This window comes from Falco rusticolus, chromosome 3, assembly GCF_015220075.1.
Source record: "Falco rusticolus isolate bFalRus1 chromosome 3, bFalRus1.pri, whole genome shotgun sequence".
Lineage (NCBI taxonomy): Eukaryota > Metazoa > Chordata > Aves > Falconiformes > Falconidae > Falco > Falco rusticolus.
In genome coordinates, this window is record NC_051189.1 from 87,256,605 (window position 1) to 87,277,946 (window position 21,342).

The 21,342-nt window shown below is 36.5% G+C and overlaps 1 protein-coding gene across 16 annotated transcripts in view; it reads left to right on the forward strand.

The window, feature by feature from the left end:
• PTK2 (protein tyrosine kinase 2) overlaps positions 1–21,342 on the forward strand; it is a 223,846-nt gene that overhangs the window by 153,322 nt on the left and 49,182 nt on the right. For 7 of the 16 annotated variants that reach the window (XM_037381990.1, XM_037381994.1, XM_037381991.1 and 4 more), the window contains 6 exons: positions 1,769–1,821; positions 10,642–10,725; positions 11,935–11,952; positions 15,849–15,905; positions 17,345–17,365; positions 18,427–18,524. In XM_037381990.1, the coding sequence (XP_037237887.1) occupies positions 1,769–1,821; positions 10,642–10,725; positions 11,935–11,952; positions 15,849–15,905; positions 17,345–17,365; positions 18,427–18,524 (331 nt within the window). The remainder of the gene's footprint in view (positions 1–1,768; positions 1,822–10,641; positions 10,726–11,934; positions 11,953–15,848; positions 15,906–17,344; positions 17,366–18,426; positions 18,525–21,342) is intronic. The other 9 variants (XM_037381980.1, XM_037381981.1, XM_037381982.1 and 6 more) reach the window with 5 other exon arrangements.

A 21,342-nucleotide genomic window follows, 5' to 3' on the forward strand; every position in this document is an offset into this window, starting at 1 on the left:
TTTATGGTGATACTGTATCAAAGGTATGCTGAGACTTTCTGTCTGCATCTAATAATTCTTATAAAGTATTCTAAGATATATCTGCATTTTTCTTCTTTCCAAGCTTTAAGGTAAATAATAAAAGATTTCTCATTAACTATGTTTGAACTAAGAATACATCTTACGTTGTTTGGGAGTTGGTTGGGAGTCCATAATGCAGTGGTAGGCAAGCCTGTTAATTCTGCCTGCTGATTCTCTACACTCCTGGTGTCAGTAGCTACATCGCCATCCTGTCGGACAGTTTGTGATGGTTCTCTCCCCTTTCCACAGACAGTTCATTATTGCAGCCTCCTGAACTTCAGTTTACCAAGCCACTTTTTTTATTTTGCTTGTTTGTAATCTGACTGCTTCCTCAATAGCCACATTCAGAGCCATTTTAAAGTCACTTATCATCAGATTGTTCTCTTTGAACCTTATCAGGCAGTATCACCAGTATCCCAGTAGTGGGAGATAACTGTTGAAAGTCCAAATGAATATCAGCAGTTTATAGCGCCTTATCTATTCCTTTTTCTTCTGGGACACAGGGACTGTGCCTACTTTGACCCAGGCACCTCATTCTGTTTTTTCCCTTGATTCCTGGAAAGAGTCCAGAGTTGGTGTTACTACTTTTTTAACTATGGGGTGGAGTATGGAACACAATTTGTTCCTGAAACTGCAAGAAACCAGCCACTTGGATACTGCTGCTTGCTCTTCCTATGCAGGGTCCTGCTGCAGCCCTTGGTAGCCAGGTAGCTTTCTCATGGTGCAGAAGGAGAGGAGTTAAAATGCAGGGAGGAAAAGGAAATTAGAGGCAAGGCTGGAAGCAGTAAAATTGGTAAACTTAGCGTGCATTCATATGGAAGAGGAAATTTGTTTTTACTTAAATAGATACAACTGAGAAATGCAAAATAACTTTCTAATTACATAAAGTGTATCCTTTTTTTATTTGTAGGGATTTCTAATAAAGTTTGAAGGAAAAGCCTCTCCCTATTTTGGGGGCAGTTTGCCAAACCTGAATTTGTATGCTTGAGTCTGCTTAAAGAAGGGCACCACATACACTTTTAGTCTTAGCAGCAGAGGAATGAACTCTCTTCAAATACATGAAACTACTAGCCAACAGCATCTTACATCTGGAAAGATTTGCCCTTGCCAGATGAAATTCCAGATTCATGAAAGCATGAAGTGCAGTTCTCTCTTACCATTGAAATTGTGTTGATATATGTATGTGAAAAAAATTTAGAAGAATTCATTGAAATTTCTGATTCTAGTGAACATTTATACCTAACTACGTTTAAATGTAATTGTTTTTCTTCATGTACTTGACATGTATATTAATTTGAAATTGTTGCACAGGATAAGTCATCTGACACACAAAAACTCAATTCGTATTTTATTTCCAATAGATAACACAGAAAGTAGAAGCACCATCAGAATTCCATACACTGACAAACATGCATGGCTTAATCTTAAAAGTTTGTAAAACTTAGGTTTTGGTTTTTCTTTTAAATGTGCTCTGTTGTGGTGAATCAATATGCTAATTAAAATGGTAACGCATTCTCTCCACTCTTACTCCCTCAGATGGGTTTGAAATGGTAGATTCCCTTCTGACTTTTCTCCCCCTCAAAATCTGTCACTGTGGGAAATGGATTGGCCCTGCTAATTACAGTAGGTGCCCTGTTAGGATGAATTCCCAGTGTATGTGACTCTGAAGAATGTACAGCATTCAGCGATTCCAACCTCTGTTTTACAGGCTGGCCAACAATGAGAAGCAAGGAGTAAGGTCACACACAGTCTCTGTGTCAGGTAAGGCTCATAAAAAAAAAAATAATGGCAAGTTTATTTGTAAAGCTAGCAGATGCTTAGGCAGATTTTTCACTCGCAGTTAGCTCACTTCTTGCTACATGGCTATTGACTTTCCCAAGAGTGTAGCTGTGCTGCCTTTGTAGTTCAGTTTCTAAAGAGAAACTTTTTGCAGCTGTCCTACGTAGTGTCGCTTGTGAGCGCAGCCATATCTGTGCAGTAACGCGGGGCCAGAATACTTCAAAGCAAGGCTGCTTGTCCATATTTTCACTTAGCTTTGTAATGAAGTAGAACATCGTGGGCTAGAAAGGAAATTACCTGAGTGTGTGTTAATTATGAAGGAGCAGCTTTGAAAAGTGAAAATAGGCAATTAAGTATTAATCATTGCTGTTCAGAAAGAAAAAACTTAATAGTTATTTTTTTGTAGGTGCTGTTTAGATCAAAGCAGTTAATTTTGCTTTTGAAAATCACAAGTTAATTGAAGGATGAGCATGTGAGGTAATACATGTTGTTTCTATAGCTTACAGGCTTTTAAGATTTCTGTTAGTTACTGTGGGGTTTTTTAAGCTTTTATACTTGAGAGAAAACTTTTTTCTTTTACAGAATCTTAAAACAAATACTTTTAAGGGATTAATTCAGTGTCTTAGTAGAAAATACATTTCTAAATCCTTACACATAGTATTTATTAAGGAGATTTTCAATGCAGAAGTGTATTAATATTATGATATGTTCCTATAGATTTCTAGTATTTGGCCATGAGCTTCAGGAACCAGTACTGTGACCCAGTGGAGTGTCCACCCCGACTTATAGGGAGGCTACAACCCCACTTTAATAAGTATGTGAGCACTTAGTGGCACATATTCAAAAAACCAACATATTTCATAGAAGAAGGAAAGATACGTAGATGTTTGATTGATTTCCTACTTTCCAGATTCCTTTCCCCATCCGTAACCTTTTTTTTAAAGATGTTTGAGATTCACGCCTTGATATAGGAAGCCCAAGTAAACAGACCTTGTGCAAGAGAATAGATGCGAGGATCTGGAATTAAAATGTGTATCAAGCTGCAGAGGTGTAATAGAGCTTCATCAGTTACTGTTACCGCTCAGAGTCAAATAGCAGCTCTTCTTCCTTCAGTACCTATCAAGCAAGCATGGTAGATAAGGTAGATAAGCATGAAGCATGGTCAGCATGTTTTCTTTTGATTACCTGTGTGGCTCATTTTGGCTGTTAGAAAAAGTTGAAATTTCTTAAGGGATTAGTGCTGTGCTTTTCAGTCACTCCACTCACATAAAACCAGCTAATCTTTGGGACAAAAAGGTCGTATTCCCCTGCCACCTCAAATTTTCACCCTTTCAATTTTTCTAAGAATGCTGATATACTTCTGCTATTAAAAGCAGTAATAAATGTTTACTTCATGATCCTTTATTGCTGTCACTTTGACTTTGCAAATTGAGGTATCTTTTGCTTGATGCGTTACATCTGAAGTACTCTTGTGTCTCGGAGCACAAACCTGCTGCTTCTCTACTCTTTTGAAGGAGTGTTTTGATATTAATGTAGGGAAGTTAGTTGTAAGACCACATTACTCTGGCATTGAGGGCATCACGTAAAGGTGAAGGATGGGCAAACGAGAGCTTTGTTGTTCCACCACAGAAGAAACAGAAGTAGCAGCGCTGGAGATGAGCTGGTTGTTTTAAGTGAATGTCAAGGAAGCTGTAAGGCACAAAGCTGGCGTCTGATGCCATAAGCAAAACAATAAAATTAAACCAGAAATGTCCTTCTCTTTCTAATACCAAAATCATAACCAATTAGGATTTTTCTTGTATCATAGTAAGGTTTTATATCTTTCCACAGTTAAATCATTGTGCTTGATCCTTGCTTTTTATACCATGTTCCAAACCACTGGAAACACTGACAAAATACTGGAATGATTTGAGCCATTTCATTTATTATTCAGTCTCAAGGGTACACAGAACACAGACATACTGGTTTTGTTGCTGGGGGGTTTTGCCCCAAAATTATTTGAAATGCATTGAGTGTGGCATGGTTGTCAGTATATTAGATATAAACCACAGACAGATTGTTAAGATGATATTGCATTATAAGAGTTTTTCCTCAGGAGGTGCTTTCCATAAGAATCTCTATGAGTACCCAGAGGAATCAACTTGTTATAAATGAAGTAATACTTCATGTAAATGTGAAGAAGTGTCACTACTGTTGTCACATGTAACTGATCCAACAGTACGGAGCAACGAAGACAACAGATGTACATAATGTTCAGTTAACCCGAGAGTTACAGGTCAGCAAAGTCTGACAGCTGACAGCATCCAGTGCAAAGCCAGCTGTGGGTGATGCTATCTTGGTTTTCAGAATAAGAGCTTTTCTCTGGTGACATTTAAATGACTTAGAGCTAAGGGCTTCAAATAAGATGAGCTTTTATAACTTACTGACAGCTGTAACATCCTTCATGCCTTCAATAGTTTAAATCATAAATTAAGTCTGCTCTTTGTTTGCAGTGAGATTGCTCCCATTTGTTTAGACCTTTCCTGATCCTAAAGCTAAATAGTAAAAATCTGAGACGGGCATTTGGCAGGAAAATGTAAGTGGTCAGACATATTTATGGTACTAACATCCTTAGTTCTAAAGGAAGGTTTCACAGTGAGTTCCCCACCACAATTTGGGAAAACTAGCAATAGCCAAAAACCAGCGTGGAACACGATGTGGTGGGCTAAAAGTTCAGTTTGTCTGAAGTTTTATAGGTTTAAAACCGAACCTGTTAATGAAAGACACCTTGTCTTTCTTTTTGAAATATTTATTAACATACCTTGAAATATTTCTGGTCTAGAGAAATGAAAACTTGTTCTTTCCAAGTGTTTCAATATTCCAAAGCATACAAAGATAGAAGATTTTTAAATACTTTTTCTTTTTTGCTCTAAATAAAGGCCTTTTCAAACTAGTGAAGGGTGAAGTTGGTTTCAGGAATCCAAAGCAGCAGATTGCTGGACCTGGGAGCCAAGAAGTGTTCTCTTACGGCTGTGTGTCACTGAATCAGGTTTCACCACACACCTCTTACTGCATGCTTCTGTTTCTATTTCTTCGGGTATTATTTGTCTGCCTTGCTTCTTCAAATGATATGTTCCTTGCAGTGGGCACTGTCTTTCACTGTGTGCAATTAAGATGCCTGCAAGATTTCCCTTGGTTTTTAAAGCATAGTAATAATTTTATCCTTCAAATTTTACATTTGTGTGTGTATAGGATTATAAATAAATGTAAGAAGCCCAATTAAATGAGTTGGATTTTAGATTTCTTTGGTATACATCTGATGTTTTTGGTTTAAGTTACTGTGAATCAGCAGAGGCAATGAGTGTTTTAACTGGTAGATAGTTCCAACTTTTATCTCCTTCTCACTCTACTTCTGTCTTTACATTAAAAAAGAATTCTTTGTATTTAGCCAAGAGTGTGCACTCAGGAAGCAGTAAGGCTGAACTATTTGTTCTGTGCAAATAGTATATCACATTTATAAGGAGCAGCTTACCAGTTTACTGTTATTTTATTGCCTAGATTTCCTGCTGTTTTGCTTGGAGTCACCTTATTAAAATGTTCTACTCTAGTCTACAGGAACTTATTTTGGCCAGCAGTTTGTTTTGAAATGGCAGACATTAGTAAGGTGATGCATATATTTCCTGATACATGTATTTCCAAAAATAATTGACCTAGTCAATTATATATTATAAAAAGTTCTTCATAAAATTAAGTCAGTAAAGCCATAGTTTGCTTGCTCCCTTTTTCCATAAATTCTGACACAGAGTTCTTTGGTTTCTTCTGCCCCATCGTCACTTACATAACTATGACTAGGAAGAATAAATATGCTTTTGCATCTCTTGGCTAATCGCTGTGTCTTCTTTGCACCAGAGAACACTGTGGATGTAAATTTTTTTAATTGTAGCTCAAGTGTTACTTGACATGCAGTGCTACAGAGTATGACATTTCAGGCCCACTTCTTTCAGTGAGTATTGAACAAGCAGAGTATTGAACAAGTCTTGGCAGTGTTAGGTTCCTGGCAGCGTTAGGTTTACAGTTGGATTCGATGATCTTAAGGGTCTTTTCCAACTTAAATGACTCTGTGATTCTCAGCAGTCACTCTTGGCCTTTGGATATTCAGGTACTGCTGAATATAATAACATTTTTGTGGGGAGGGAGCTGTAACAGGAAAGATGACAGTGAGGACGATGAGCCATTCTGCAGGAGCCAGCAAAAGGGGTGTGTCTGAACGGGCACAGGGTTGGTCCTGGTTCAAAATGGGTGCTGGTTTTGCAGCTTTAGTCAGTGCTTATTTGGTGAAGGAAATTGGAAGTTGTTTAAAAATGTGATCACTGTTTCAGATGTTAAAGCAGGCTGTTCAAGTCATCTAAGTAACAAACCCCAGGGCACATACCTTTAATAGGGAAATAGGTATCTTAAAGAGAAATTTGTTTGTTGTCTTGTTCCTTAGCTGGTGCAGCTGCTGTGACTAACACAGGTAGCTTTTTAAAGTCAAATGGAGTGTAACTGCTAAGTGTATGGTAATATGAGGGCATAAGTTTCTAATTAATGCTGGTGTGCCATTGCCTCTCTGTAGAGGAAAAAAAGAAACCGGTTTGCTTAGAGGGACTCTGTAAGAAATTACTACTACATCCTGTGGTTTACATATAGCTGGTATCATGCCCTGCAAAGGAAAAATCCCATCTCTTGGAGCAAGCTTCCTTATAGGAACTGAAGGATTTTAGCATCCTTAAAAGGGGGCTTCTCAGCAAGTTTCCAGGTTCTGCCTTAGAGTCACAGATTTATAGTATAATATCCTGACACCTAAATTCACATACTGTGGTTAACTCCTGATCCATGGCAGTGATGTGGCATGAGAGTTCTTCTCTCCGGTGAAACTTAGGAGCAGATCCTGTTTGAAGTAGTTGCCAATTTAGTCGTACCAATTATCTGAAAGTTCAATTTGAATTTAAAAATTTCTCCTTTTGAAAGAGATAAGCATTATTTGAGATTTTAGCATGCAGAAAAAAATGATATGGTATAACTTGTCTGTGAGAGGCTTCCAGTAGGTTACCTAGAACAAACTGAAATACAGCAGGAGCCAAATACCAAAGCACAACAAACAAGAGAAAAAAATAATAAATCTATTCACCTGATTTCAGTATTATAACACTTTAAAGTTTCTTAAAGAAGGATATATCAACATATGGGAAGACCTGAACGTACACAAGCTAATCACAAGCAAAGCTGTGAGCAGGCATGGAAAGACAAATACAATTTTAGTGAATCATTTCTGCTTGCAGAGCACAGTGCACGCTCTGTTTCATGATTTCTTGTGCTCAGAATGAAGGTCTGCCCTGTGCCTAACTCTGAAAGAGTTTCTTGTGTAGGACTTGTATTTCCTAGTTCCATTTGAATTAGTTGGTAGGGGTAAAAGGTGTTCTTTTCTTGAGTTTGTAAAGTTGTGGGGGTTTTTTGTGGCCATTTTCTCAAGTCGCTCCAAAGACACAATACTGAAAAGTTCAAGTGATTTTTTTTAAGGTGAAAAATTGTATTCTGAGTGCTTATGGCTGCGTCTGCTGGGTCAGTTATGTCATGCTCTAAAGCTTGTTTCTTGTGGGGAAAAAGAACCCAACTTGACAGTCTTAGCATAAATTACATAGTTATATGTTCACATTATTAAGTAATTAGCTGAGAGGATAGTTTTAAAATAGACATTAGGAATAAATTCTTTACTGTGAGGGTGGTGAGACACTGGAGCAGGCTGCCCAGAGAAGCTGTGGATGCCCCATCCCTGGAGATCTTCAAGGCCAGGCTGGATGGGGCTTTGAGCAACCTGGTCTAGTGGAAGGTGTCCCCGCCTGTGGCAGGGGGTTGGAACTATAGATTATTTTTAAGGTCCCTTCCAACCCAAACCATTCTGTGATTTTATGAATATAAAGGCTTTGCACAGCTGTAGCTCTGCCACATGGTCACAGGACTGGGAGACATTCAAGTGTAAGGTTTACTGTAGATTAATTTTACAAACCTTGAGCAAGTCATTAGGCTCCAAGTTCATGGAAGTACTTGCTTCTTAACTTACCCAGCTATTCCACTGACTAATAAGATAATATAGTTAAAAATAAAGCATTATCTTTTTGTATTTTAGACTGACTAAAATGCTTCCTTTTGTACATTAAAATACTAGAATGAACTGTGGTGACAGTCTAAACAGCTTTTCTCCATATCAGTGCTTATGTTATGCGTTGATTTCATCAGTCTGTGTTGTTGGTTGAAGAGCTCTTAACCTCCTACACTCCTTTGTGATCCATTCATTTGATTTGAGCAGCACTTTCGCCTTGGTAGTAGTAACACTGTAGTATGACTGAAGAAATGTTCCATGCAGTATTAGGCTTGGGGGTTTGTTTATGTATTAACATACTTGATGTGACAGCTGCATAGTGCTCATTTTATTTCAAAACCCTGAAAACAAATAGATTTATTCCTTCTACAGATTTTTTCCCCCAGGGTTTTTTTTTTCAAACTGGTTCAGGAATGTATATCTAGAAGAGTGGGACATTATCAGTTTCAGCCTTTTTTTTTTAAAAAAAAAAAAACTTATGTTAGCTGTTTACCTAAATAAACCTTATTTTGTAGCTAGACTTGAAGATATGGTAGGTTTAAGACAAAGCAGTCTTCCATTTTGTCTGGGAGAATAGTTGAACAAACTTTAGATGGTAAATCATAAAGGCAAAGTTTGAAATGCAGAAGACACATCAGGACGTGTACATGATGAATTAACAACACCTTTGTCATTTCAATGTGCTCTTCAATGAAATAGGTTAGTCAGGTTTCAGTCAGCTTTTGCTACACAAGTATCAATGCAAGAGTGAACAGCGTTTCAGCATTTCAGGCTTAAATTAGCTTTGTAGCCTGAGCAGACAGGTCAGAAGGTGAAATCTCTCTTCTTTTAGATAGCTTGCATTGCTTCCAGTGACTCTACCTCTCCTTCTGTTTCAGTAGGGAGTATTGGATTCCTTTAGTCTCATTTCAGTACCTTTTCAGTAGTGTCTTAAAATAGCTGTAGTATTTGTTTCTTTTCTTTCATACTATGTCTGAAGCTTTTCATGAATGTTACCTCAGGTTTGTGTTAGGATGATAATGCTGAAAACTGTGCTATGTGATGTTGGGAAGATAAGTCCCTAGGATTGCAGTAATGTGGTATACACAGAAATACTAATGCACTCATTCAATAATTTTGCCCAGTCCTTGCACCTCTTTTAGTTCTTAGCATTGAATCTGATTAATGTTCTGTTACTTCCAATGACACGTACATTTTCACAATTGAGAGATGACATCTGTTTGTTTAATTACCCCAGCAGTTTTTAGAATGGTGGTTTTTGTTGTTTAGGATATAATGATAAAACTCACCCAGTTGTTTTAACTTTGGATTAAAATTGCCATCTTAGCAAAGAATGGGTTGTATATGATAGTCTGTTACCCATTAGATTTGTGTGCGTGAAATTCAACATGCAGCCTCCAGATTGGATGGTGATTAAACATACTTAGTACACCTCTTAAAAAATTCTGCACATTATCCCTCAAAATCTGGCCGCTAAAAACTGCACAACTGTGTATAAGATGGTGCTTTTGTGTAAGTATAGCTCCTTAGGTTTCCAGAATCTATGAAAAACATGAAATTATTTTTACTAAAGGGTGTTTCTCCTTTTCTGCCCTTCCTGTACTCTTGCCACCGCTGACTAGTATGCTGTTCCAGTATGTTGCTTCTGTGGTACTGGGCTTCTCCTCTAACACCTGTACCTCCAGCCTGTGTAACTCACGGTGGCTGGACCTCACCTTTTGAGTTTTGACTGTGAAGGACTGTCAGCCACAAGATGTGGGTTTTTAGTTAATGGACTTTTTAAACCACCTCTCAAATTTCCTGAGATAGAGGAGAGAGAGAAAAGAGGCCAGCAGAGAGAGGAGCGAACAGGTAACAAGAGAAATAAAAGGAGCAGCTATCTTCAGGTTCTTAGTGTTGTCTTGTTGTCCTTCTTTCTCACCTTGTGAAATCAGTTTTGGCTTCTTTGTATTTTCTCCTACTCAGAAGTCTTTTTCTTCAGTAAGTGCTTTGCTGGTTAAATGCGGTAGGGTGACTAGGGAAGGGGACACTGAGGATAGCACCATGGGGCATTTGTCCGGAGATCCTTGGAAAGCTAGAAGATCAATTGGCAAGACCAGCTCTGCACTGGCTATAAAACTCCAGTGGCAGATTTCAGATCATAAAATATGTCAGTTTTGTATTTCAGTGGACAGAGAAACTGTCTTTTTCCTTGTTCTATGTAACCCTGCTATGTGAAATACTTGTTTTGTGTTAAGTTTTTTGAAGGGTCCAGAAAGTCAATACATCCATGTTGTAAGTCTGATGACTGCCACTTAAATCAGAATTTAGGTATAGCACGGTCTAGTAGAACTTAGATGGGGAGGTTGCAAAAGCAGGTTATGCTTCTGGGATAGACAGTGCTCTCTGCGTTGCCAAAGGATGGTATATATAGTTGGTGAAAGCTGACTTTTTAATAGACTCTAGTCTCACTTTTAAAAATTGAACTGAGAATAACTTTGTTGGAGAAAGGAATTTGAAGGAAAATACCAAACATGCTTTAGAGTTTCAACAACATTGGTATATCCATTTGCATATACAGAATTGTAATGTAAACCTTTACTTTTATGTTCATTCATTGTAGATGTTCTCTCCAGTCTCTTTTCTTTTATTTCCAAATAATTTGTTTCTGTTTTTCTCTTTCCTTTTCTTGCCTCTTTGTAAAGGAGTCAGTCACTGTCAGCATAAAGTAAAGAAAGCTAGACGCTTTCTCCCTTTCGTCTTCTGTTCCCATGAGTCGCCGCCTAAGGGTACTGCACTGCTCTTTGTATAGGCTGCCTTATTAACCCAAAAGCTGAATATACTAACTCAGTTACTGTTTTTAAACTACTTTAGTCCCAGATAAACAGAGTTCCAAGAATAATTTCATTACATTTCTGCTAGCCCTTTCCTCCTATTGAATTGGATTTTCACAGTGTCACAAGCTTGCTGGTCCCCATTTTTATGTGGGACTTGTTTTTAAGCATCTTACTAATAAAAACATATGAATGATTTCATTTGTATAGCTACTCAGCCCCTGTCTACCATGGGTTTTTTGTTAATATATTATGACTTCATTCTTGGACCCCTGATACAGCATGCTTATGAATGAAATAGAATAGCAACAATAAGCATCAGCTGAGATCACTTTGAATTAAATATTGAATACAGCGATGCTTTTGGCTGCTTACTGACTGGTTCAGCACTTGGTCTGGACCAGTTTGGCTTTGTTAGGGGTAAGAAGAATTGGAGTAATAAGTGCATTACTTTTATAACATCAATGCACATTTTCCTTTTATTTATAGATCGTGTCTAAAGTGCATCGGCTTGTGCTGTGGGTATTGGTGTGCAATAGGGCCGCTACAGTACGTGCAGAATACGGTGCTCATTTGAACATCTTCCTAGTAGAGTTGCTCCGTTTGCCACTTGTTTAAATTTCAGCTTTGTATAACTGGGATATGCTCTGTATAATTAATACTTAGATGGTTCCATTTCTTACTGATGTCTTCATGACAGCACAGGAGTGCATTTCCTTTGAAAGGGTCACACCAACTCTATGTTATCCAAAGTCATAAGCGTATGTGCAAAGTGAAATTGAACTGACTCATCTGGCTGCAGGGTATCTATTTTGTAGTTAAGTATTGAATAAAACCAGAAAATGGCGTTTCTTAATAATGCATTAAAATAACTAGTTCCACTCCCAAATTTAATTTTTGTTTACATTTGTGTTTGAAAGTCATTAACTCTGTTTCATCATACAGGCTTCTTAGATTGTATCTTTGTCCCTTGGGTTTTAGGTGAGAAGTCTTAAATTCTGCTTTTTTTCTGGTTTCTCTTGAGTCAGGTATATAAGATAACTACAGTCTGAATACTTTTGGATTACTCATGAATTTAATAGTATATTTTCCCCTCCCCCTTCTCTGTCCCTTCTCTCTCCCCCTCTGTTTTTCTCTCTCCTTGCATGCCACCTGGATCTGCAGATGAAATTAGTGGGGACGGTAATATGTTTTCTAGTCTGTGTGTTAACTAACGTGCAATATGCAACTCTTATATCCATACACCACTTAATGCACATTTCAGTAATAAATTTTATACAGCTTTTAGTATTAAAAAGCAGTGTGCTTTGGACATTAGCCAATAAATACTACACTTTACAGGCTGTGCAACTAACACTTATGCTGAACTGGAATTGAAAAATTAAAAACTATTTCAGACATACAGGGATGGGGTATTGCATGTGTTTGCAATGAGACTTCGGGCATGATGCAAAGGTTTATTAGGTTTGCAAGAGTGTCCATTCAGTTTGATTGAAATGGTGATATCACAGAATTTTTTTGGTCAGTGAGTGGGATTGATGGATGTAACCTGTGAGAAATGACTCTACTAAGTAATGCTTTATAGGCATGGTAGCATCAAAGTGCTTTGTAGTCCACTACTGCTCCTTGCATAAAAAGAAGCCGTACAAGACAATGTAGATTAAATACATGAAATAACCAGGCTTTAGCTACTCAAACTACTAATTTTAGATACAGATTTTAATGTTTTTCTTCAAAATTTTTAAATCTACTTTGAAATATTTAACTTCTCCAGACTTTGTAAGTGGATTTTTTTCCTCGAAAATACTGTCTTGCTATCCTGCAAAAACAAGTTGGGGTTTGGTTTTATTTTTTTTTTAAAGAGATTTTTAGCAATTTCTCTAAAGGATTCCATCTGATGTTGAAAAAAAATACACTATGAGTAGTAGCAGTTCATGGCTTTTATTCTTACAAGTAGGAGGTACTGAAACAGCATAAAAAGCAGTATAATGTCTTGTGGCCTTCCGTTCAGTAAAATGTAAAGGGGGTGTCTAGCTTTTCATCTCATTTCTCTCCTTCAAATATAAATCAAAGATAATAGTACCCCAATTTTCTCTCTTTTCTTAAACATGAAAAACTCAAAGGACATTTGTACTGTCCTAAATTCAGAAGTTGTATTTCAGATACAAACCCTCTACATCTTTTTATTAATGCTTGCCTTCTTTTATAAATTGTGGGTGCTGATAAATGGGAAAAAAAATCATGAAAAGGGAAATTTTGAACAGGTGATTAACATCATGGATTAGCTATTACGGATGTAATATTCTTGGATGTGTTTTCCTACTGTTTAATAAATGCATTCAGATTTAGTAAAGCTCAGATTGGCTCAGTCACCTGTACCACCAACAGTTTTCTTTTGGAAAAGTGACCTATTTGTTTTTCCATCTAGAAGAATCTGGGGTTGACCCAACAGGTGAAGAGGTTCATTGCTGGTTTTAAAATGTGTGAGAGAGCAGCAGTAATGAGCCCCATTTTTAAATCTTAGTTTTTCCAGACTTGTCAAGGGCCTCAGAGATAGACCGTCTCCTGGAATTGCTGCTTTGTTGTGAGTGTTTAGCTCTTGAGACATATTATTCCTTGTAAAGCAGCCTGGAGAGCCTTGTCTAGCTGAGTTTTGCTTTAGACTCCACATAGGTTCTGAACTCTCTCTTAGCATACATAGTTGCTCTTAGCAGACTTGGTAATAGTCTCACAGTATGTGACTCTATAGTCATGATGTAAGGACTGCTCGTGAGAGAGGTCAGTTACCTTTGTTGCAGAATGCTTGGAGCAAGTCAGTGTTAATGCCTTCATTGAATTTTCCTCTAATTCCCAGAAACAATACCAGGCATGTATAGGAGTTATTTTCTGAATTCTTATTATATATTCCTGTCCAGAGTGTTAAATGTGTAACAAGAAGTACTTCTTTAGCTAAGTGCATACATGTAATGTATTTGAATTGGCTACTGAAGACCCTTTTGGTTTCAGGACCGTTTAGGGCGATGTATCAAAACCATGTAAAGTGCTCTGCAGTGTTCTGATACTGCTTTTATTATGAATTAACTTCATTAATTTAAAATAGAGATGAACAAGCCCAGCCGTTTATCACATTTCATAAGCACTGTTCAATAATCTAGTGTGACAGGTGTTTTGGTTTTTTAAAGACCAGTTGTAGTTTCCTAACTTCTAAAATTCTTCTCACATATGTTTATAATAATGTCTCATTCAGTCCGGTTTTTTTTACATAGATTAAGAATTCTGGTATCCTCAAGTACTAGCTTGTAACAATAATTGATACATACTGCACTTAAAAGTTAAAAAACATGTTACCACAATATTACAAGGAAGCAAAGTGATTTATCCCCATTACGTTGGTATCACACTAATGATTTCCTTTAAACGGATGCTTACTTCTTAGATCAAACCAGGGCTTATTTTCTACAAAAAACGTTAGTTTACAATGTAGGGAGGAAAAAACATACCAAGAAAGAGATTAGTCCTCTGGAGTATGCTGCCTGTTTAGAATTTTGCACTGTCTTCGTAATTCATTGAATTTTCATTGAGTGACTCTGTTTTGCTGTGTCCTAAATAGAAATTGCCTAGCAAAAATTTAAATGGTATAGAATTTCCTGATTCTGTTTTTACAAGACACAATATATTCCTACAGGAGTTTGAAAGAAAAATAGCTTTAACTTATTTAAATAATACAAAGTTAGGATCGTAAAACTACGTTTACTCATTGAAGTGTGTTGAACTTCAAAGGTTATAGGCAACCTGTAGTTGCCTAATCGTTGAATAATCAGTCTGTCTGAAAAGCAAGCCTCTTGTTACACTATGTATGTGTGTATTTATGAGCCTTGCTCTGGTTTCAGAGTTGGCTTTAGTTGGTTGAACTGAAGGCTGCTGCCAGAAGGGATCCTCATCCCATCCTTCTTTCCACTCTCACTGTGGCTTTGTCCCATTCACTATTCAGAAACCATACCTCTAGAAATGGTGCCAGGGAGGCGTAGGGATATACGTATGCTCCAGGGCAGATGGGGAAAAAGGGGAGTAAAAAATGCCTTTCAGAGGCCCAATGTGTGATCACCTGAAACGAACCATGAAAACTGCATACTGGAGTTGAAATTGTTCAATTTTGAGAACTTCTCTATGCATTCAAAATTGGTGAGTAGAATTTAACAGCCTTGAGGTGAAAAATTGTCTCACTGTTGTAGACTGGTTTTGTAACCCCTGGAGGGATTTATCTGACCATTAGGAAATTGCCTACACACACTAGAAGTTCTTTAGAGCAAGAGAAGGACCTTCTGATATGACTTGACACTATTTAAATCATTTTGAGAACAGATAAGATGTAGAAGTCCTAAGTTTTAAACAGAGGAAGACATACACTGTCATTTTTCGGATTTTTTTCTCGAACTGCTTGTTTTCAAACGCTGTCTATGAGATGTTGATTCTTGACAGCAAAGCTGGTGGTGAATATCCACTAAACAAGGAAAATTGAGGCTAATGCAGGAAAAATGGATGTAAGGCAAGAGTGTGGTTTAAAAGACCTTTATGCTGTAGAAGACTATGGAAAATAGCTCGCCTTGCCACACTGATAGTAGAGGTAGATGCTGCCCTGGAACTCTTTACTGTCTGTTCTGCCTGTTTGACAAAAAACTAGGAAACTATTATTCACACTTTATTGAAGGTGAAGCAGTTTAATCTGTTAATAATGTTTTCTCCTTACTGCAATGGAATTTGCTGTTAAAAAGATTTTTCGTTTTAAGTCAACAGTTTAGATGGGTTTCAATTATGGAACTTGAACTTTTTTGAATACAAATGAGTCTTCCTTTTTTTCCTTGTTGAATGCATCTATGTGATGTAGTATAATTGGCACGGAGGTCATTATCATACCATAAATTATGCATGAGCAAGTTTTATTCATGCTGTTGTAAATACGTCCCAGTAATGTTGAAGTTGGGGGTTGTCACATATCAGCCTTGATAAATTTGAGATATTGTTCTGGAGAATTATTTTCATCTGCTTTTCCCGAAACTCTTGAATTCCTCCCTTTACAGAGACAGATGACTATGCAGAGATTATAGATGAAGAAGATACTTACACAATGCCATCAAGTAAGTATGGTAGTTAACTTGGGAACTTTTCTATCTGAAAACTTCATTGGTTTAGCAGGGACTAAATCTTTTATTTCAGCCTTAAGTAATATGTGTGCAAAGAAAATATATGTTGTGTTTTGAAAACTCATAGATTCAGTGTTTTTCAAGTTAAGGTTTTGAAGGAAATAAAACCAATTTCTGTTTTGCTGCTGTCAGTGACTTCACAGTGAAATTCCTTTTACAGCTCAAAATGTAGATTATTTTTTTTTTTGTGATACTGAACACAGTGCTTAAAGAAAGAATGCATAAGATTTCTCTGATAGAGCAAACAATTTGAAAAGCTTCTGTGTATTGCTGTCTTAATGGTATCTCACCTTTGCTCTATGACAAACTTGCTGCTGTCGAATTCTGTGATAGAGGAAAGTCAACTGTACCACATGCAATTTTGTTAAAGATGAAAGACTTCTGAAACAAAAATAAAAATTCAAAGTTTTTCTGAGTCTTCATCTTTGAAGTCATAAAAAAAGATGCTTTAGCCACCACAAGGATTTTGTCTTATGGCATTTTTAATATATATTCTGAATCTTAAACAGTCCAGGTTAACTAATTTAACATGAAAATGTAGTATTCTGATTTTAAAAGTTGTGTCTGTGAAATTACAGTTGCATTTTGGCAACTACGGATTTCTCTAGAAGTAGACAATCCGTTGATGCATAGACCTGCCAAAATGTTGAGTTTGGTTGGTATAAGAGGAGGAGGATGGTGCTGAACTGGTACCATGTTCTGCTGAAGAACCATGAATGTATGTAAGGATTTCTCAAGTTTACCATGTGGCAGGAAGGTTTCATGATCACTTCAGTGTTTCCACTACTGTGGAAAATATTTGAAAAGCAAGAATATATGTTTTGAAAAACATATATATTTGAACATAAATATTTGAAAAGCAAGAATATATGTTTTCCAGAAATAAACAATGTGTTTTGAATGTCTTGCAGTAAGTCACTACATGATTCTACTAAAATAATTGCAAGATAAAAAAGTACTGTGATAAATTATATCCTTTATTTTTTGTTAACATATTAACTTTGTGTGAATCTTTTCTTTTCCCTGATTTTACATTTGAATTCTCATGGAAGTAATTACTTGTAGGCCCAGCCCTGGATGATGCTGAACGCTTAAGTATACCTTCAATTCAAAGCCCATGAGGTGGGCTGTTACAGGAAGTGAAATTCATTAAGTGCTTTGCTGGATTGAAGTGGACTCAAGTGTTCAGCTCTCAAAGGACTGAGTCAGTAAAGATCACAAGAACAGACCTGTGACTTCTGCTAATGTAAACTTAAAATTGCATCAGTATATTTCTTCATTTTAAAAAAATATTGAAAAATGTTTGTCCTTGTCTTGATTTTAAGAAGCTTTATCTAAGTAAGCATTTGATTTTTCTCTTAATTGCACTGCAGAAAGCTATGGAATAGATGAAGGTAACAGGAGACCCTTTACCCATCCCTGTATGCTTGCAATTTGGAATGATGTGGAATTTTTAAGTTTACTATTCACTTTCATTTAATAAACATTATTTATTTATAGTTAAACCAGTTAGCTTTGGGATTTTAAAGAGGAAAATGCAGTACTTAAAAAAAGAAATGAAAAAGGTATTTATCACTTTGTTATCCAGCTCTAGATGACATAATTTCTGTAGTGTTAATGAAGTCAGAATCATCAGTCATGAAGTCCTAAGCTGGTTGTTCAGATTTTTTTCCTCTCAATGCTACAAGTAGAGGTGAAAACATATACTGTACATGCTTTTCTGCTATTGCTGAAATATTTTTTCATGTCTGCTAGAAAGCAAATTGCAAATGAAGTAATTCAATTGCAATTGATTAAATGTTTTGCTGAAGTACTGAGCCATTTTTTATCAGTAATATTCTCAGTCTGTTAAACCACAAAGTTAACAAAATTGCATAACTCTATGAAACATATCAATTTTACCTCAATTACACACGGAGAGGTGTAGTGCACTCAAAATTTTGCTCTTTCATTTTATCTTTTATTTGCAAAGCTCTTGCTTCTGTATTTTTTCGTGCAGTTACCTCTTTAAAAATTCTCTGGGCTCATTTGATGGTTCCAAAATCTAAAATACCACATAGTGGAGTTCTCTTAAACATCTGAAGGGATTTGTTCTAAGGCTGTATTTAGTAGCATTGGTATTGCCCTAGGCTTATTAGTGTTCTTTGTCTTTTACTAGCTATAATTAAGCAAGATTCAATTATGTCTATTGCATTGAAATATAAATAATGCATAGTAGTTGATTTAGCAAATTAGATTTCACAATTCCTTTTTCATTGCTTTGGCTCAAACGTTTGTTTAAGAGGTTTCCACTGTGTATATACAGCATTTGTATAGGTTGGTGTGCAGTAAACGTTAATTGTAGTTATTCATATGTGAGACATTTGAGTGACTTACTTTGAATTTTGTATCTTGTGGATCATTTCTTTGCCTTTCATCAGAAATTTAATACTTTAAGTGCATTATATTCTTATAGCCAGAGATTATGAAATTCAAAGGGAGAGAATTGAACTGGGGCGCTGCATTGGTGAAGGACAGTTTGGAGATGTACACCAAGGAGTTTACATGAGTCCGGTAAGCCTCACTTCTGAAATAAAACTAAACAAACAATAAAAACTTTCTAGTTAAAAAGTACGATAAAAAATAAATGTATTCCTTGGATGTCGTGGTCTGAGTCTTCCAAAACAAAAAAAAATATTGACTTTGTGATTTATTTTTCAGAATAATCAGCACACAGAGAGTATTTCCCATGTTTCAGATAAGTAGAAAACTAGCTCCAGAGCAGTTTCTCTGCTCCTATATCCCCATTTTTTTTAGATTGTGAAAGGAATCCAAAAAGCCAAATAAATTATTCAGGACCATACCAAAGCCACTGGCTGAGGCGGAATTAGAAGTCATTGCTTTTAACCCCAGCCATACACTCTCTTCTTCATTTTGAGTGTGTCCAAGCACGGTAAGCTCATGTCCCTCTGATCATACTCCCTTATTGAGCATTCAATGCTTTAGAACCGTTTCCAAAGCTCAAAACTGTTTATTATGTTCGGTCTGACTTGAGTTCAGCATTCAGTGCAAAAGCTGGCAACTGTGTCAGGATAAACTAATCTAACATCTGTGCTGAAATACAGAGAAGAAATATTAGTCTGTTCTGCTGGAAGGGCAGTAGCCTATAGCAGAGTGACAATAATGTTTAACAAATGTGTCTGTTTCTCCAATGACCATTTCACTGTCTTTCACAAGGAGGCTTGTACAATAAAGTTTCTACTTCTTCCTGAAAGAAAAGATACAAAATACTTGGACACTGATCCAGCAAAACCCCAATGCACGAGTCACCTCAGTGAAACCAGTGAAGTTGGTGGGACCTGTTTAATTTAGGCTGGTGCTTATTTGTTTTTTCTAGACTGCAGCCCCAAAGGAATTAAGTTTGTGGGGAAAAAGCAAGAGAAAGCTGAAAAATTATTTAGTTTCAACCAATTTCAAGCTTATAATAAACTAATTCTACAAGTGTAAAATGAAGATTGATTTCTCATGTGAAAAGAAATTGTCTGGATTTTTGATAGGTGACATAATAATTCATGTGGACAAGCATATAGTTCTAACTTCAGAAACAGCTGGTTAGCATCCTGGGCTAGGTGGGTTATATAAATAAATCCTTAATGCAATATTTAAGTAGATAAATAAAGATACATGTTATCCTTTTCAGACAAGTTTGAAGTCTGTTCTTACACCTTCTTTTAGAAAAGCAGATCTGATACACTTTGCATCAAGGGATATTCTTGTTTTTAATTTAATCCTGTCCAAGTTAAGAGGAGTATTTGGGGAGTAATGTTTCACTGAACTTGGGACACAGTGGATAAATACAGTTCTCTGTAAAACCAATTAACAACCCCTTTTCTTAGGGACTATTGTTTTGAAATTGCTGTCTCTATCCCTTCTTGATTTGGAAAACAGATTTTTATTCAGTCATCGTGTGTCTAGTATGAGGTTTTTAAATGTCAGCCTGATGATTACTTTTATTAATAAAATTTTACTACATTTAAGACACTTGAATATGTGAAGGGAAAAACAGGAAGATATTGTCATTAAAATTTAATGTACTAATCACAAGTGTAACTTGGACTTTTGGAAGAAATCTTACAACAGATAAAAGATTAGTTACAGAAAAGTGATTGTATTTCCATCCTTGTATATATTCATCATTCATCTTGCATGCAAAATTACAGGGGAGATTTCTGGCCTCTTGTTCTGCTAGCTCAAATTTGAGTCTGAAAAATCATGTTTATCCCTGTTACTCCACTTGTAAAGTTCTTATTCCTAGTGACTGTGCAGCATCCACCTCTTCTTGAATGCTGCTTACTGCTTAGGTATTCCTGAAATAGAAGAACCAGCCTATATTTATAGGATACTGAATGGGAAATGTATGTATACATACAGGATCCTTTTGCTCAGACATACACAATTCAAATAAGACTGTTCAAAGCTTGATTTTCTGTGGGTTTAATCTAAATGCGTCATTTAAAATAGTGTTTGCTGTTCAATACACAAACTCTTGCCAGTCTGATGTATCCTCACTGTTTTGTCTCCTTATTCGGAAACAAAAGATCAGCAAAACCCTGATAACAAGGCCTTTTCCTGTATTAATTTTGGAAAATGTCTGGGGCCTTTGCTGGTTGCAGACACTGAAACTCTTCCTTTTGGTGCTGATGTTGGTTATGAGATGTTTCAAAAACTTCATCTGTAACACCAGGAGCAGGATTGGTCTTGCAGGCCTCCAGAGGTTTCATCCGGTGTTGATTATTGAATCCTGATTTCAGAAGGGAATAAAATCATCTTAATTTACCACCAGTTTTTCAGTCAGTTTATGGACATGTTTATGTATGAGAAAAGGTTTTAATCAATATATTCCTGAAAAGTCAACTTGAAGAGCTATGTCGTGAGTAACTTAGGAAGTGTAGACATTTAAGCCTGCAAAATGCAAATACTATGATTCTGATAATGTTTGTCTATAAAAACAGATTAAAAATAGAGCAAGTATGAGCAGACACAGAACATAACTCTGTGAATCTTCAGCTCTCACTGGCCTTAAAAACTGAGGACACACATCATCAACCCTGCAGCCTTTCAAGGAAAGATGCATTTGTAATCTTCCCGTTTAAACAGTGCACAATTCCCAATTTCCCCGTTGGAAGGCAGGCATATACTAGTCCTTGAGCAGACCTATACCTAATGTAGAAGCTTAATTTTAAAACACTTCAGGTGTTTTCAACCTGTTAAAAACTTGTATGAGTGATGACATCTGAGCACTGCATGTTACTGTGAAGATACACTGTGTTGTAAAAGTACCATTTTCTAAGCCGTGGCATTCTGAATACTAGGGAAGCCTGAACACTTAAAG